We start from the raw sequence: 17,689 nt of genomic DNA, 5'->3' as shown, positions 1-17,689 counted from the left end.
ATAGGATCCCAAAAGCTGACAAATCTAGGGTTACCCCCCAAAGGAACCCCTATATAGGACAGCAGCCAATCCAAAACACTGAAACCCACATCCGTAGACAACTCCCTAACACTCTCAACATGTATATTGATAGCCAGAATACCACTCTTCCCCATATTAATCTTAAGCCGAAAAACTTTCTCAAAAACATGGAGACACAAAACATTCAAAAGGGAGGGGTCTATGAAAAGATAGTATCATCGGCAAACTGAAGCTGCGAGACCCTGACCCCCCTCTCTCCCTACCTCCAACCTTTTCATTAAACCTCTATCCACTGCCTTATCCACCATCCTACTCAAAATATCAGCCACGAAAACAAACAAAACAAGGAAAGAAGGTCACCTTGCCTTATCCCTCTCGTTGCCTTACACCAAGACTAGACTCGCCATTCACGGAAACCGAATAGCTCGCGTTATGCAAACAGCTTCTAATCCAACGCTACAATCTCTCATCAAACCACTTCCTCACAAGAATTGTTAACTAGGACATCCAATTCACTCTACCATAAGCTTTCAACAAATCCAACTTAAAAATGTTCTTCCTTCTCTGAATATCCTCAACAACATCATTGGCAGCGAAAATGGCATCCATAATTTGCCTACACCCCACAAATGCACTCTGAGCCTTAGAGATTGTCCTAACAAGCACCTCACTCAACCTATTAGCTAAAACTTTAGGTGATGATTCTATAAACACTGGAAACTAAGCTTATAGATCTATAGTCCGTCATCTTGATGGATTTATTCTTCTTCGACACTAGAGTTATGAAAGTGGAATTAATACTTGATTACGTGTCAAAACTGCGTAATTGGACAACTTAACCCAAACTTTACGGTTTATATTTTTAATTAAATGTCTAAAATTGTCCAATATTTTAATAAAGTGTCAAAATTATCATTCTTGAACTTTATTGCATTATTTATTAAGTTTTGGTAATTTTTTGTCGCAGGAAAATTCCCGGGAACAAAAACTGACACCTGTTCGTATTTCGTACATAACTTTTCCGTCCGAACTCCGATCGAGACGATTCAAATTTCTGGAGAAAGAGGAAAGGATTATCTACAACTTTCGTGTTTTGAGTTTTGTGAGATACGGGCTCCAGAAGAGTTAGATTTGCGACGAACAGAGAACAAATAAAATGAGAAAATAAAAAATATATTTGAAGGAATATTTGATGTGACCTGGCCATGCATGGCCGGGTCGGGTCAGTGCTATCCGGGTAGGGCTTCTATATTTTCTTTTTAAACTCCTCCAGCGCAGCTCCTAAAAAAATCCTCTTCTCTCCTCTCCTCTCCTCTCCTCTCCTTTCCTCTGCTATTCTTCTTCTTCTTCTTCTTCTTCGGTTTTGTTTTTTTGTCTTTCAATTTCTGCTTTGCTCCTTCTCTGTTTCCCTTTCTTTCTCCCGTGTTTTTCCTTAGTTTTGCCTTCCCCTGTCTCCCGAGTCTCCTTCCATAACAGTCCTCTCCACTCTCGGCCAGCCACCATAGCAGTCCTCCTCAGCCCACCGGAGTATCTCCATCACAGCAGCAGCAGCACGCCTCTGCCCCGAGAACACAGCAGCCCCTGCACGACACTGGCAGCAGCTCTCTGCTGCAGCAGATCACAACCGGCTCCTTCCCTCCATACCAGGCCAGCGAGCCACCACAACACCCAAGAGGAACTGCCTCAGCTCCAGCCGAGTACACCAGCTGCCGTTGAGAATCTTCTATGATTCCACAGCCACGAAGACCACCATCCGAACCATCCTCAGCAGCAGACCCGAGAGCTTCCACCAGCTGTTCCACAGACTCCCGACCAGCAGGCTCTCGGCCTCCCTACAGCCAGCAATACCAGCAGCCTCTCTGCTGTATTCGAAGCAGCAGCGCCTCCTTGTTACAGCCAACACCAGCAACACAGCAGGCCTCTCGGCCCTGTTCCTAGCAGTCTCCAGCAGAAGCCATGAAGACCCTCCTGCTCTGTTTTGTTCTCTCTCTCTTCTTCTCTTTCTCTTCCAGTTTTCTTCTTCACTTTTTATTGTTATTATTATTGTCATTGAGTCTTGAGTTAATTTGTATTGCAATTTATTAAAGTTTTGATTTTTTTTTTTTCTCTTACTTTGATTATTGTTTAGGGGTTTTTGCTTGAAATATTTATTTAGTTTTTTTTTCTATTGCAGTATTCAGTTATTTATTTATTTCTTTCTTTTCTTTCAATTAAGTTTGTGTTAGATTTGTTTAATGTTTCAATTTAGTAGTTTAATATGGTCATGTCTAGTTTTGTCCTAAAATAAAATTAAAAAAAAAAAAAGAAGAAAAAAAAAAGAGATACAAAATATTAAAGTATTTTTTTTTCTTTTTATCAAAGTTCGGTTTAGTTCAGGGTCAGTTTCATTGAAGTTTTCGTTTTTATTGCGTTCAGTTACCGTTTAAACTGCTTGAGTTTTTATTCATGTCTATGTTTATGTGAGTTTTGCTATTGCGTATTTAAAGATCAAGGTTGTCATTTTTAATTAGCACGTGTTTTGGTTTTGTTTGAGTAGATTAGGGTTTCTATTCTGGCTATTTAATTCAGTGCAAGTTAGTTTTAGGATTTTAATTCGAGTGTTTGTTTTATATAAGTTTCAACCAACTTTGAAAACTCCGAATCTGAACCAAGTTCAGTGCATTTTTGTTTTCGATTGGACGAACGTAAACTTAGAGATTAAAACGCATTCCCTGAGGAGACGATCTAGCCCTTGGGCTTAATATTACACAACAGAACTCCTATACTTGGGATAGCTTCCGAGCTGCTCATTTTTCGAATGAGTCAATACTCTTGCTTAAAATCCCATTCCCATTAAATTCATTAAAAACTTTAAGAAAATCAGCTTAACCACCTCCCAACAATCTTGAAAGAAAGCCATATTAAATCCATAAAGCCCTAGAGCTTAATCTCTCTTCATCCCAAAAATTGTGACCCTCACTTCCTCTTCCTCAAAAAGTCTCTCCAACCAAACTACCTCATCACTAGACAAAGGTTTCCATCTAAACCTTCAACTATTGGTCTACTATCATCCTCCTCGAAAAACAAATTAGAATAAAACTCAGTATCTTCAGAAGCAATTTGACTCTGATCAGAGCTACTGTCCCCCCCCCCCCCCCCCCCCCCCCCCCCCCAGGTCCATGGTACATGGTATTCGCAATAAAGACTACCAAATTCCAAAGAAAAAAATTTCTAATTAGAGAGAATATCACGTCTTGCACATGTAGCCAAAGTTAGTGTGAGCATAAAAATATGATCTATAAGGATACTGCTTACATGCGATCCCATTATCTGATCATCATTTTATTATTTCTTCCAATCATATTTCTTCCCTATTCTCACCATTGAATAGCTACAGATAAGAGAAAAGGCAAATAAAAAATTTCTCCTCAATCAAGACTCGGATATCTAAAGAATAAGAGGCAGAAAATAGAAATTGTTTTCTTAATACTTTTTACAAGAAAATGACCTATCAAGGTATCTTCAACTTAAAGGAGAAAATCTAGGGCATCCATGTTTTGAGAATGGCATAGAAAGAAGATATCTTCCGGGGCTTTTGCCATTTATGCTTTCTTCCCCTAATGGACCAAGGAAAAAGCTCTTAAAAGTTCTTAGGATAAACAGAGAGATTATTCTTTAAAGATTACAAATTTTCTCCCCTAGTCTCTTCAACCACACAATTCAGTGTAACCACCCAAAGCTAGATGGATAATAGGATGCTTACAATGGCTGAGAGCTGTTCGCTGATGTAGACCATTGATCTCAACATAGCTTCGAGTGTGTCTTTAGTAAGCTGAAACTTCACCTCTTTTTCTCCTAACGGAGACTTGGTATAATCGTGTAGCTGCAAAAGAAAAGAATAGAATCATATCAAATATTAATGAGGCTATCTTCATTTTAAAAAAAAAAAAAATTCCATATCCAAAATGCAGCAACAAAAACAGGACAAGTAGCTAAAAGTAAGCCCAAAACCACAAACAAGAAAGCAAGATGGACAGCAAAAGCACAAAAAGATAACCCCACACCAAGGAGGCACAAAAAATCACAAAGGGCATCCCACCCATTCTCAATTGAATGTTGGCTCATTTCTACTCTGCCTTGGATTCTACTACAAGATCTTTACCTTCAGAAACTGAACCTCAAGCTGCTGAATATCAAAATCAAGCAGAAACACTATCCAATGTTGCTGTTCACTAGCTTTTGTAATCTTCAATTCTGAGCTTTTTAAAATCATAATCAAAATGGAAGAGTTTGCACAACTTAAAGCCTTTATGGCTCTAAACTGGGTTTGAAGGGTACAGTTGATGATCTCATTCATCCCAATTAATAGGGATGAGAAATCAGCCACCCAAGTAAAAAAGGAACTGTTTAGGAATTCTTTGTTAAAAGTACATATCTATATATATATATATATATATAAGGGCTTCCCCGAGCCATAAAGCTCCCCACTTTGCAAGGATAGCAGGAGGGCCATAACAGTGTACGCAGCCTTACCCAGTTACCCCTGCTTTTACACAGAAAGGCTGTTTCCTTGGACTCAAACCCATGACCAACCAGTCATGGAGGAGTGACCTTACTGTTGATTCGAGGCCTGTCACCTATAATATAATTATCAAATCAAGATATTTCTCTTTACACTTCATTTGCCCAAGTCACATAAGACAAATTATTTTCCCTATAATCCAGTTTCACCTCGTCTAAATCATTTTCTCATGGAAATTATGTGCATAAATGTGTAGCCATATGCTGGACACAAGATGATCACTTGGCCTTTTCTTAGTCAAATTTCAGGGGTTTTCGATAACAATTATGAGTCTGTGAACCAGGCTTTGAATACAACTGGAACTAGTCTTTGAATCTGAATGTGGAATTATTTCAGTCGCTTGCTAACTAACCTTTGAATATGTGTATTTTTTAGTTTTAACCTTCTGAACAATCAAGAGCAAAACCATTTGTTAAAAATAAAATAAATTTCTAGAAAAAAAAAAAAAGGGGGGGGGGGGGGGGAGGGGAGCAGCCTGGTGCACAAAACTCCCGCATTTGCAGGTCCAAGAAAGGGGCCAACCATGAAGGGTTTATAGAAAAGATGATAAATAAATAAACATAAAAAATAGTTTAAAATATTTCTTTTAATACAAATGTTATGAAAAAAAATTTATGGTGGATGCTTTAATGAATATTTCCTTTTAAGAATAAGAAAGAGAATTCCATATAGGAATTGCCTTCCTTCATTTATTTTTATTTATTTTTTTATTTTTCTCTTCTATTTTTGTTTCAAATTTTTGAAGGAGCATGTAGGGTGATTGGCAGATTCTTTTTGTTCATTGGAGGAATCAAATAATCTGACCTTAGACATTGGGATCCAAATTCACCATACCTCTGTTCTACAGAATCAAAAAGAAGGGAGGGCATAATCTGCCAAACAAGCAAAAGATGCTCAAAAAAAAAAAAAACAAAACAAAACAAAACATAAACAAGACAAATGCAGAGGATGAAGCAGCTATCACAGAAGAGAGGAGAGGAGACTGACAGCCATGGGTGGGACTGCATGGAAATGCGGCTGTGCATTGATAGGAGTTGAGAATTTGCCAGTTAGTTTGGTGTTTTAGGTGGGTAAATGTGTCCAAATGTGGGGGATTAAAAATGGTGCTGACCGAATGGTGCTGACCGAATCAGGATGTAGGAAGATGCTAGTTCGGTTAGAACCAATTCAGAGACTGGAGGAGGTTCTCCTCCACACCTGACTTTCATCAAATCCATTGAAGAACAAAGAGAATCTCAAAACAGAGAGAGGGTGTGAGCGAGAGCCAAAATCATTTAAGTTTAGGGCACCTCTTTTAGATAATCACGTCTTTTAGACAATCAAGAATCCCTAAACTTTTTAAATGGCATAACAAAAGGAATTTTTACTGTTACACCTGTGCAAAAAAACAATTTTGAATTAGCTTTAGCATAAAATTTCATATTGCAAACATATGCCTAAAAAATAAAGGAACAAAAAATTTATGCTTTTTAAAGACAAGAAGTGGATTGATTAAGATAAGTAGATGCTTTTCTCGCAAGGAGACTTAAACTTTAAACAATAGAATGAAAGAAGATCTGAAAGAGTACATAAAATGGGAGGTGAAACTGGAAACAAAAATCTTATAGATCTCACATGTGAAAAAAAGGGAACATAAGTTGAAGGAAGAGACCAAGATATGAAAGAAGAAAATGTAATTTCAGAGGAAATAGAATTTGAAGGAAAATACAATAGCATAATCTGAACTGACATGAGGTTCAAAATGTTAGTGCAAAAATTGTCAACATAACAACACCAACAAAACCAAGTCTTAAGTCCCACTAGGTGGGATTGACAACATGAATCCTTTTTTGCTAATTGCTAATTCACATAACCGAGGAAATCTTCCTTGGACAGTCTAAGAGTAATTAAATCCTTCCTCACTATCTCATTCCACGTTATTTTTTGTCTACCCCTTACCCTACTACTACGGGTAACAAAAACTAGCTCACTCCTCCTCTTTGGTGCACTATTTCGCTTGCATTGCAGGTGCCCAAACCATCTAAGCTGCTCCTCCCTTATCTTATCTTCTACTAATGCGATGCCTAACTTATCACGAATATGTTTGTTCCTTAATTTATCCTTTGATGTTTATACCACTCATCAACCTTAACATTCGCATTTCGACAACTTCTATTTTTTGGAAATGCTGTTTCTTAGTTACCCAATATTCTGACCAATATAGCATGCCTAGTCTTATAGTTGTCTTATAGAACTTCCCTTCTAATTTTAAGGGCATCTACAATCATACAACGCACTCAAAGCACTCCTCCATTTTACTCAACCTGCTTTAACTCTATGTACATCCTGTTCTATTTCTCCCTCAGCTTGCATAATAGATCCAAGGTATTGAAATCTACCAGTGCTCTTAATTTCTTAACGATCAAGTTTAATCTTTTCTCAAATTCCCCAATATTCCTCCTACCACGACTGAAATTACATTTCATGTATTCTCTTATTTCTAATTATCCTAAAGCATGCAGATTCTAAACCTTCTCCCTTTAATTCTAACTTAGATTCTAATCCACCCTAAATGAAAACAATATCATGCAAACATCATACACCATGGGACCTCATTTTGGATATTCTTAGTAAGTTCACCAATCACGAAAGTGAAGAATGAAGGGCTCAAAGAAGATCCTTAATGTACACCTATTGTGATTGGAAATCCTCTTAACACTTCACCTATAGTCCTAATGCTAGTGTTTATTTTATCATGCATACGCTTAATGATATCAGTATACCTACTGATACTCCATTATTTTCTAAAACCCACCATAGGACTTCTCTAGGTACCCTATCATAAACCTTTCTTTAGGTCAATAAAGATCATATACAAATCCTTGTTCTTTCCACTAAAATTTTTCCATTAATCTTCTTAAAAGATATAGTGCTTTTCTAGTCAATCTCCCAAGCATAAAACCAAATTGATTCCCCGAGAGCCTCATTTCTACCTTATTCTTTGTTTAATAATCCTTCCCTATAGTTTCATTGTATGACTCATGAGTATAATTCCACAATAGTTATTACAAGTTTGAATACCAATTTTGTTTTTGTACACAGATATTAATTTGCTTGCTTCCATTCATCTAGCATTTTCTTGGTTGAATAAATTAGCAAATCATATACTTCCATTATTCCCTAAGCATTTAGCAACTTTTCAATTGGGGTATTATCCAATCATGTTGCATTTCCATTTTTCATCTTTTTTAATGTCATCTTAACTTCATTGACTCTAATTTTTCAAGTAAATGTCACATTTTCACCCTTTCCTCATCTACCACTTAAGTTTAAGCCTTCTATTTGGTTTTCATTAAACAACTTATCAAAGTAGCTTCACCACCTCCCTTTTATGTCTTCATCTTTAACCATTGCATTACCTAAGTCCTTGCACTTTCTTTCTCCAACTCTAGCAAGTCAAAATATGTCTCTTTCCCCTTCTTTTGTATCTATTCTAGCATATAAAGTCTATTTTTAGCTTCACTGATGACCTTTTTTGCTTCTTTTCTTGTCTCTTTATACTTTTCAAAGTTTTTGATCTTTCTACATCTTTGTTATGTTTTATACCAAATTCCTTTTATCTTTATGGATTTTTGGTCATCTTGATTGCACCACTAATGGCCTTTTTGGTCATCTTGATTTTTAGTTTCACTAATGGCCTTTTTTGCATCTTTTCTTATCTCTTTATACTTTTCAAAGTTTTTAATCTTTCTACATCTTTGATATGTTTTATACCAAATTCTTTTTATCTTTATGGATTTTTGGTCATCTTTATGTCTCTTTCCCCTTCTTTTGTATCTATTCTAGCATATAAATTATCATAAACTCTATTTTTAGCTTCACTAATGGCCATTTTTGCATTTGTTCTTGTCTCTTTGTACTTTTCAAAGTTTTCAATCTTTCTACATCTTTGTTATGATTTATACCAAATTCTTTTTATCTTTATGGATTTTTGGTTATCTTGATTGCACCACCAGCTTTCTTTACAAGCTAAGAATCCTCCTCCAAATTCACCTAAAATCTCTTTTACTATCTTTTCAACAGAGCTAGCCATCCTACTCCGCAGAGTATTTGTGTCTACCATATCCCCTATTGTCCGGTCAACCTCTTTGATAATTTTATCTTTAAACTTCATTATATTTTCTCCCTTTAGATTCCACCACCTAGTTATCTTGTGTTGATTTATGTTACACTTTTTCTCTTCCATTTTAAGTACAAATATCTAACCCTAGCACTCTATATTGTGTAGCCAAACTTTTACCTGGGATAACTTCACAATCCTTACATGATAAACAATCTCCCCACCTAGTTAAGAATATCTATTTGACTTTTATTTTGTCCACTCTTGAAGGTTATTAGTGTTCTTCTCTCTTCTTAAAGTCGGTATTCATTACAACAGGATTGTATGACAAGGAAAAGTATAAGATCATATCACCAGGCTCTTTTTTTTATTTCTATATCTATGTTCTCCATGTAACCTTTCATAGATTTTAAGGTCCTTTCCGATGTGTCCATTCAAATCAGCTCCTATGAATGTTTTCTTAGTCCTTGGTATCCCTTCTATATCCATATCTTCCCAAAATTGTCTTTAAGGTTTTAGGCTAAGCCTAGTTAGGGACAATAAGCAGTAATGAAATTTATCATCTCTCAGCCTAAGACTATCTTGATTTTTATGATTCTATCCCCTACTCTTTTAACATTTACGACACTATCTTTTAGGTATTTGTCTACAATGATTCCTACATTATTTTTATGTTTTTCTTTTCTAGTGTACCAAAGCTTAAAACAAGCTTACTTTACAAGTTTTTAAATAGTTTTTGACCAAAATGTCTCTTTTTCCCCCTCTCTTTTTCCCTCTCGTGATACAATTCTCTCTCTCACTCGTGCGTACAGAGTTATGGAGCCTAATGTTGTCGGCTACGGTGAAGCATTCGATCTAGATTGAAGGAAAACCCTTTGATCTATATTTAGACAAAATCCAAGAGATCTCTTCTTTGCTCATGATCGAAAATAATGTTGCTTGAAACAAATGGGTTAGGTTGTCTTAGGAGGCAACTTTCTAGTTTGTTGATGGGTTGTGGTCTTCAGTCGATGGAAAGGGATAATCAGGGCATTCATTAGAGTATCACCCAATATTGGATGTCGATTAGGAGGACAAAGGTGGGAAAGCTTTTGGAGTTAGGGTTGGGGTGGAAAGGAAGGAAATTTGCAATGTTCATTCTTGTCGGTGCAAAATGCAATGGGTGGAGAAACTTGACAAACAATTTTTGTGAGATCACTAAGGAATTTCATAAGGACTCTAGTGGTGTAGTTGCAGATGATCCTTCACGTCAAAGATCATGGAGTCAGGTGGTGTTGGAAGGCAAAAAAGACAAATTTGTAGTCTCTAGAAATCTACGTATGACGGTTGGGAGAGAAGAACGATGTTGTCGATGTGGAGGTGCAATGCACTTGAAGGATCATGAGGTTTCAAAATCAGGTTCCATCATAGACCGACCGGAACCAATTGCCCAAAATGCAAGGGAAGCTAGGGTTCTGGCAAGAATTACACTTCTCTCACATGCAGCTAGGGTTGCATTCGGGGAGGATATTATGAAAAGCACTAGGTCGGGGGCATATTTCATGTTTTGGACCTAACCCAAATAATTGAAAAAGGAAGCTTGTCTTTTTTTGAACAAATCGGGCCACTTATTTGAACAAGCCCAATGTTCAAGAAAGTTTGATTGGATTTTAATGTGGAACAAAGAGAGCTCAGCCTTTGGGTTCTACGCCGAGTTGTAGATTGGCCATGTTGGTAGTCAGGCTTATGGTTTGTGTAAGAGTGATCTAGATACTTCCTTGTTGGAAACCAAAAAAGGGAAGGCCCAAAATGCAGATCCTAAAAACGCAAAAGACGAGTACTGGGAAGGAGGACCTAGTTCCTTTGATAGCAAAATCCATTCCCAATCTATTGCTCATTGGTAGGCGGCTTGTATGGGTGTTGAGATGAGGTAGGTCTTTGAAAATAAGAAAGAAAAGTCGGATGAGTTAGTGGCAAAGCTATTAAGGAGGGATTCTAAAGGGCAGCTTAGAATAGTGCAAGATTCTCGTGCTAAGACGGAGGTCAGGTGTAGTAATAGGGTAAGTAAAGAAAAGGAAAGAAAGAAATTGAGGGGCTTATAGATTCGAAAAGCGATGATATTAGTGAGTTTGGCAACGGTGGCGGGTTGCTGTTGGATGAAATATGATAACATGGGCATGTTTTGGATAATTGTGGAGAAATAGGGGATTTATTGTATGTTCATCCACACCTATTTGGAAGGTTTGGAGGGGGTTCTTATTTTTTATAATGATGAGCTGGTGAATAATTCGCAGTTAGGGGTTGGAATTTTTCCTAGACCCATGGAGGAGGTTCCGAGGGAGTTAGAAGTTAGTAGTTCAAAATCTTTTGGATAAAATGGACTAAAAATTGATTAATATTGGAGGAAATGAAGCACGCATCAATGGTGGCATAAGTCAAAACTCGAAAGTTGAAGGGTCAAAGGGAAATAGAAAATTTGAAGAGCTCAGCAAATTATGATGGGAAGGGGTTGAAAAGGGGCTTCCTTCATTAATATTGTCTACTTTTACTTTTGCGATATTATGTTTTTTTTTTTTCCTTTTTTCTTTGGTGGTTTTATTTTTTTATTTAGTGGACTCCTTGTCCCAACTCATTGCATCTTCCCTTCTTTATATCTAATATTGCTTCTCTTTTATCAAAAGAGAAGCTTAAATCAAGCTTAAATCCTGATTTTTCAATTTCTCTAACTTTCTCCTTGCGCACTTAGTTTCTTGAAGATTATGTTAATTTTCTTCTAATCATTGTGTCAACTATCTCCATGATTTAACCCCTTTCCCATCAAAAAATTTATTGAATGCTTCAAATTTTCTAACTCATGTTGCCCCTTTTTTGCCTTACTCTTATCACAATCCATTTGAACTTACTTGTCCTCCATGATCAAATAACCACAAGCCCATCTGATCAAGCAATTTTTAAGCTTCAATGTCCCTCCCATTAGTCTCTTTTACAGGAGAGGCGGGCTAGGCAAAATACAATCCCTTTGGTGATCTCCCTGCAGCTCTTTACCCAACCCAACATCATCAGAAATTGGGATTAGGGATACCACCTAAACCTTCTAAAAGATTTTCCAGCACATGAGAAATATCACCAACTGAATCAGATAGTTATGACAAATACCATACTGTTCACAAAATTAGGCACTATCGGCATTTAAATTGCTTTAATGGCCAGGATTAAATTTTAGTAAAGGAGGATGCAGGTAGAAGAGTCCCTTTGAATTATTGAATGGAATTCAATAAAAACTACACAAATTATTTAACAGTCATCATATACAATGATGGAAAACATTTCTCAATTTGCATACCTTAAGACTAATGACAGCTAGCCTATGTGCTGGTGCAGAGTTCCGATTCTCCATGGTCCAAGTCATTGACTTGAGGTGAGGCAGAATTCCCTATATGATATTATTAAATACAGAAAATTCAGGCAAAGCTTTTAAACCATCACAAAATCCAAAAGAAAGGAAAATTTTGATGAACTCACAGGTCCCACTGCAGATACAAGTTTAAAATTAGTGCAAAATTAAGGGAAGACTCCAAAATGAGCCCTCTGCACAACCTAGTTTTATTGACGCTTATTGGGCTTTTTAAAGACATTGTAAATCTTTCAACAAAAGCCACTGACCTACTATCTGCTCCAGAATCCCAAGAATAACTGTGACTACTATTACTAATCCGAGTATTTGGGGTTGGTTACACAAATACCTCCCCCACTTGACTTGATTTTAAGGCTACTCCTGCGAAATCCTTAAGATCTTATAATCATTTGTTGTTGTTTGGTACTACAGTTGCTGCTGTTTCTAGAGCTGTTAGATTTTATTGGTGGAAAAAAGTGCAAAAGCCAAGTGACCAAAAATCGAGTTCTCAAGAGTATCAAAAGTCACCACAGATCTCAAGTCCTTGACACATGAAGCATATAATTTCAGAGGGTGAATAATTCCAGATGCTCTAATCAAGGAAAGTGGATTCATTAGAAGATTTCAAAAAAGAGCGACACCCAAAAGAAATTAAAGCAAAGTGTGCTACACTGCCTTTCCCATCAACTGCTATATGCCCAATTAGGTGACTAATATTTCAACCACCTTGGTGCGGCCTAAGGCCTATGACAATATGACATTACTGAAGTGGGCAAAGACGTTACAAGGTAAAAAATTGAATAATAGAAATCACATTCATGAGATGATCATAATTGCAAAAATACTTTGCAGTCAAATATTTTCAACACTAAAATAAACAAACCAGGTGTTAGACTTCCTTTCTTGCACTAGATTATCTTTTAAAAAGTTACGTTTGAAATATCTGGTAAAATATTTTTTGAGCTTTTAAAAAGCTAGCATGTTTTGAAAATTTTTAAAAGCTAGGGATTTGAGGCTATTAAAAGCAGAAGGCTATCATTTTTAATGATTTTGTATCACATATGTGCCTTTAACTTTTATAAATATTAAAACATTGCCCGTTCAAATATTCACGTTATTATGAAACTGTCATATTTTTTACATTTTGGACATTTCAGCAAGTTTATAACTTCATCTTCAAAACACTCAGATAACTTCTACTTTTAAACAGCAACTGTTTAACAGGGTGGGACAGTTAATTTTCTTGCTTCTTTTTTGGCACGTTCATTTGGGATTTTTTTGGGGGGGAGGGGAGGGATTATTGGAGTTAGTTGTTTCTTGGAAGACGTCTTATCCTCCACTCCTAGTACTTAAGTTTAGTTTTATTTATGGAATTACTTTTCTTATTTAAAAAAAATATAAATATATATATTGAAAAAAAAAAAAAAAAACTGCTTAACAGGGGATAAACAATTTACCAGCTTCTTTTTAGCAGCTCCATTTTATCAGTTTACTAACTTAAGACTATAAAGTGAAAAGTAATGAAGGGGGTGAAGGGTCAAAAAAAGAGAAGTGCTTCTGTGTACCAGATTATCAAGAGGACCGACATCATGTTGGATAGATAATGGAGCCAGACGCGGCACACTGACATCAGCAAGAAGTAATGTACGAGGCCCAAGATTGCCACAATTAATATGAGAAACAGGATCATCTTGTCGAGGCCACAAGGGTGTTGAAACTTCAGAAGATGGTAGAGATTGAAAAGAAGGCGGCACACCTATTCTGCCCCGACAGGCAACAACAGTCCTTGGCAATTGGTGCTGCGGGAGAAGCACATGGACAACATAGTCATGAATGGATGACAGTAAATAAAAGGGTAAATGTTTAAATAAATAAATTATAAATAAAATAAAATTTTGAACAGAGAAAAAAAATTACACACATTCTACTGCAATAATTAAAAGCAACTGGAGTCCAAAATCATAAATTTCCATCTGAACTATTAAGATCATTTAAACATATAATAACCAAGTAGCTGACTGTAATCGGTACAAACAATTATGCTATCACTATGAATAAGAATAGTCTTTTGAATAATCCCCTGTTCCGTTATTTCACATGGTACGTGGCAGAAACTAATGAATGACTTCACAGCAGTTCTGCACCATGATCCGATCATCTACAAAAAATTGATGTACTTATCATGATCTTAACACATGTGAATGCATGCGTGAATGCAAAGTGCATGTATGCATGCATGCCGACTACTTTCATATATTTTTTGTAATTAAGTCCTTGGCCTAATATCTTTACTATTGAAAGGGAGTATGACTGAAGCCTCATTTTTTGCAAGACACACAGAACCTTTCAATTCTCAATATTCTTACCCTACGATTCCCATTTTCCAAACTAGGCTTAAAAATTGTAATACATCTTTCACAAGTTAGCGTCCAGCTAGTCTTTAATAAGCATTAAATGTGGCAAATTTTATGTTGATCAACAAAACTTAAGAAAGCTCACCTGCTCTCTGGATATATCCTCCTTCCACAGGCTCTGATATTTCTGAAACAACAATATCAGAATGTTTTTCACATCCAAAGCCAAGTCAGGTGGTAACAGCTTCAAAATATCATCACCAGTGAAGCTTTCATGCACATTTTTTCTGATAAGAGAACGAAGGGAGGCCAACACCTATAGTCATAAATTTAGGAATTAAAATGTCAAAAAATTGTATAATTACACAAGACTGTGATAGACAACCAACTTAAATTATGCATAAAAGGTAATAAACTTTGGGAAAATTCTCACAGCACTTGTGAAATATAAGAATAATTTGGACAGGCACATAAATATTGTCAAGTTGTTCTGAAGACTAGTTATAAATTTTAATTTTAATCTATACCCTGGTGCATCTTCCAAATTTATGGCAGCATAGACCATATAAGCAGCTAAGCCAAATCATGCACCATTCCCTGATTTTGAAATGAAGTACCTAGGGTATCTTCAAATACCAACAATGATATTGGGCAACATTATATTCTAAGGAAAAGAATTTATCAGGAAAAAAAGGAGTCAATATAAATATATTTCCTAGGGGCCATGGTCTGGAACAATGATAAAATGTCAGATTGTCAAATGCATGCATATAGGTTGAACTCCTGGAAGGACCACTTCATGCACTATGTTGAAAGTTAGTACCATATCTAGACCACCTTTCATAAGATGCTCATTGACAGGAGCATACCCAATAAGGTCTCCATAACCATTTTTCCTAATTTTTATAACGCACAATAACAAAATTTTGCCTGTGAAGCTTCTTGACACTTTTTTCTTAAAACTTATTTTCCTTTTCCTGGTTTGGAGAAAAGGGATTGCAACTAATATGTTAATAAAAACAGATCCATGTAGAGACCAACACCAAACACTTTAAGCAACTCTTGGCAATGAATGTGTAGCAGAAAAGTTCAATAGAGTATGACTATCAGCTCAAGCTCCGTAATTTGAGATACTTGCGACACAAATGTAAAGTCCTAACCTCCCAACACATCCAAAATGGCCCTTAATTTACCACTTCTAAACATAACTTGGTTCTATTCACTAGCAAACTTGAACAGGCATACAGTTATACTTTTACTACCACAAATCAAAAGGTAGAAAATATACATCAATATTAGCGTAACCATCCCAACCGTTGAACTATATTAATCTTTGAAGATAAATTTAATTCCAAAACACTCACAAATGTGAAAGAACTGCTGTTGAGGTTGGATTTGATGAAGTCTACAAAGAAGGATTCTACAGGATCCAGCACACGTGCACTGCAAGTAATATAAGACCGGCCACTACAACTACTACAACTGGTATGATTAAGTCCCTAGGTTTCCATTAAGCTATTGCTAAGATGCAGTTGAAAAGATCCTAAATCTAGCAATGACATCTCCATTTTATCTCCCTGATAAAAAATCATCTCTTATGCTTCAATGTTTTTTATAGAAAAATAAATTGTATTAAGAAGAGAGATACAAAGAGAGGATGACAGAGAATCCTAAAGAGCAAGAAAGAAGAAGAAAGAGAACTAAAAAGGAAAAACCAAAAACAAGAGAAATCAAGCATATAATCCTAAAGGGCAAGAAAGAAGAAGAAAGAGAACTAAAAAGAAAAAATAAAAAACAAGATAAATCAAGCATATACTACCATTCGATTCCAAAGATCTGTAAACTGAATCCCTTTGAATTAACCAGAAGAAAAGGCCCAACCAACACGATGCTAGAAAACTTACCTCTCCCACAGCAGATGCATAAATGGAAAGAAGAAGAAAGAAGAAGAAAGAAAACCAAAAAGGAAAAACCAAAAACAAGAGAAATCAGGCACATACTATCATTCAATTCCAAAGATCCGTAAACTGAATTCCTTTGAATCGGCCAGAAGAAAAGGCCCAACCAACACGATGCTAGAAAACTTAACCTCTCCTACAGCGGATGTATAAATGGAAAATGGACATCCTTCTATCAAAAAAAATAGTAATGGACATTGAAAATGCACGAATTCATCTCCAATCAACAACCCAATGCACCACAAAGACTCCACAGTTGCACAATCAGCTAGCATTCCTACCAATGCAGGACCAACATCCAATTAACATTAATTCTCAATTCCAACATCTCTAAAAGACTAAAACTAATACATAAGAGTTATAGGCTTACAATGCTTGGAAGATAAGCAAACTAATTTAGGAAATCTAAATAGACTAAAATACCACTAAAATACCAGTTTGCTATGTAAACTAACATTACTAGAAAACTTAAATGAACTAAAATACTAGTTTCTTAAACAATAATGCCCTAAAATCTTGCTTCCTAAATTAAAATACCCTAGAATCTTGAAGATATAACCCTAATAAAACACCCTAAGTAAAACGAACAAAAATACAATGAAATTAGGGAAGTAAAGATAACTCTTGCTGTTGTGATGCATAATTCTCCCCAGTCCGAAAGAATTCAACCTGAATTCTAATAATCCGAAGGATGAGGAATAAAGACTACAAGTAAGCTTGAAGGAGACCAAGGCAATTTTCTGGCTTCCAAATGACTTTAGCATATGATGGAAAAGCCCATGGAGGTGTAGCTGGCAAGTTTACTTGGAATGAGGAATTCAACCAGTTGAGGATTGGGCATCCATGCAGTGGTTCTTTAATCTCAACAACAGCTTCCTCAATGACCTCAATAGGTTGGAATCGGACTCCCAATACAGTTGTTCTACGATAGTCGCTTCCTCAACTAATTCTTCTTTCTGTGCCACCTCTTCTGTAATGGCCGAAAAAGGGAGATGCCTCTTCTAATTCACAATAATTAAAACCCAAAAATAAAATAAGGGAACGAAGCACAGAAGCAAGCTTGCTCCTGCCATTTTTTCCATTCTTCTGTCCAACTGGTTCAGTCTGGTTTGGCTGAACCAGTTCAATTCAGTCCGGTTTGGCTGAACCAGTTCAATTCAGTCTAGTTTGACTGAACTGGGTTCAATAGCAGTGAACACAGGGTATGAATTTTTATTTTTATTTTTTAAACCCCTTTTCTTTGTATCGGATACTGGAGTGTTTCTTCTTTAAACAAGAGTGAGGTATTGTGATGACTCATCTTCTTCCAACAAAAGGGGTAGG

The 17,689-nt window shown here is 36.3% G+C and overlaps 1 protein-coding gene across 6 annotated transcripts in view; it reads right to left on the bottom strand.

The window, feature by feature from the left end:
• LOC131144427 (protein FAR1-RELATED SEQUENCE 3-like) overlaps positions 1–17,689 on the bottom strand; it is a 32,449-nt gene that overhangs the window by 8,292 nt on the left and 6,468 nt on the right. For 2 of the 6 annotated variants that reach the window (XM_058093067.1, XM_058093068.1), the window contains exons 2-6: positions 14,554–14,724; positions 14,090–14,212; positions 13,620–13,853; positions 12,004–12,093; positions 3,764–3,883 (exon numbers count right to left, since the gene is read on the bottom strand). In XM_058093067.1, coding sequence (XP_057949050.1) covers positions 3,764–3,883; positions 12,004–12,093; positions 13,620–13,853; positions 14,090–14,212; positions 14,554–14,724 — 738 coding nt within the window. The remainder of the gene's footprint in view (positions 1–3,763; positions 3,884–12,003; positions 12,094–13,619; positions 13,854–14,089; positions 14,213–14,553; positions 14,725–17,689) is intronic. The other 4 variants (XM_058093069.1, XM_058093070.1, XM_058093071.1 and 1 more) reach the window with 2 other exon arrangements.

The sequence above is a fragment of the Malania oleifera genome, chromosome 12, assembly GCF_029873635.1.
Source record: "Malania oleifera isolate guangnan ecotype guangnan chromosome 12, ASM2987363v1, whole genome shotgun sequence".
Taxonomy (NCBI): domain Eukaryota; kingdom Viridiplantae; phylum Streptophyta; class Magnoliopsida; order Santalales; family Ximeniaceae; genus Malania; species Malania oleifera.
The sequence above is the reverse complement of the archived record's forward strand: the minus strand, read 5'-3'. Positions and strand labels throughout refer to the sequence as shown.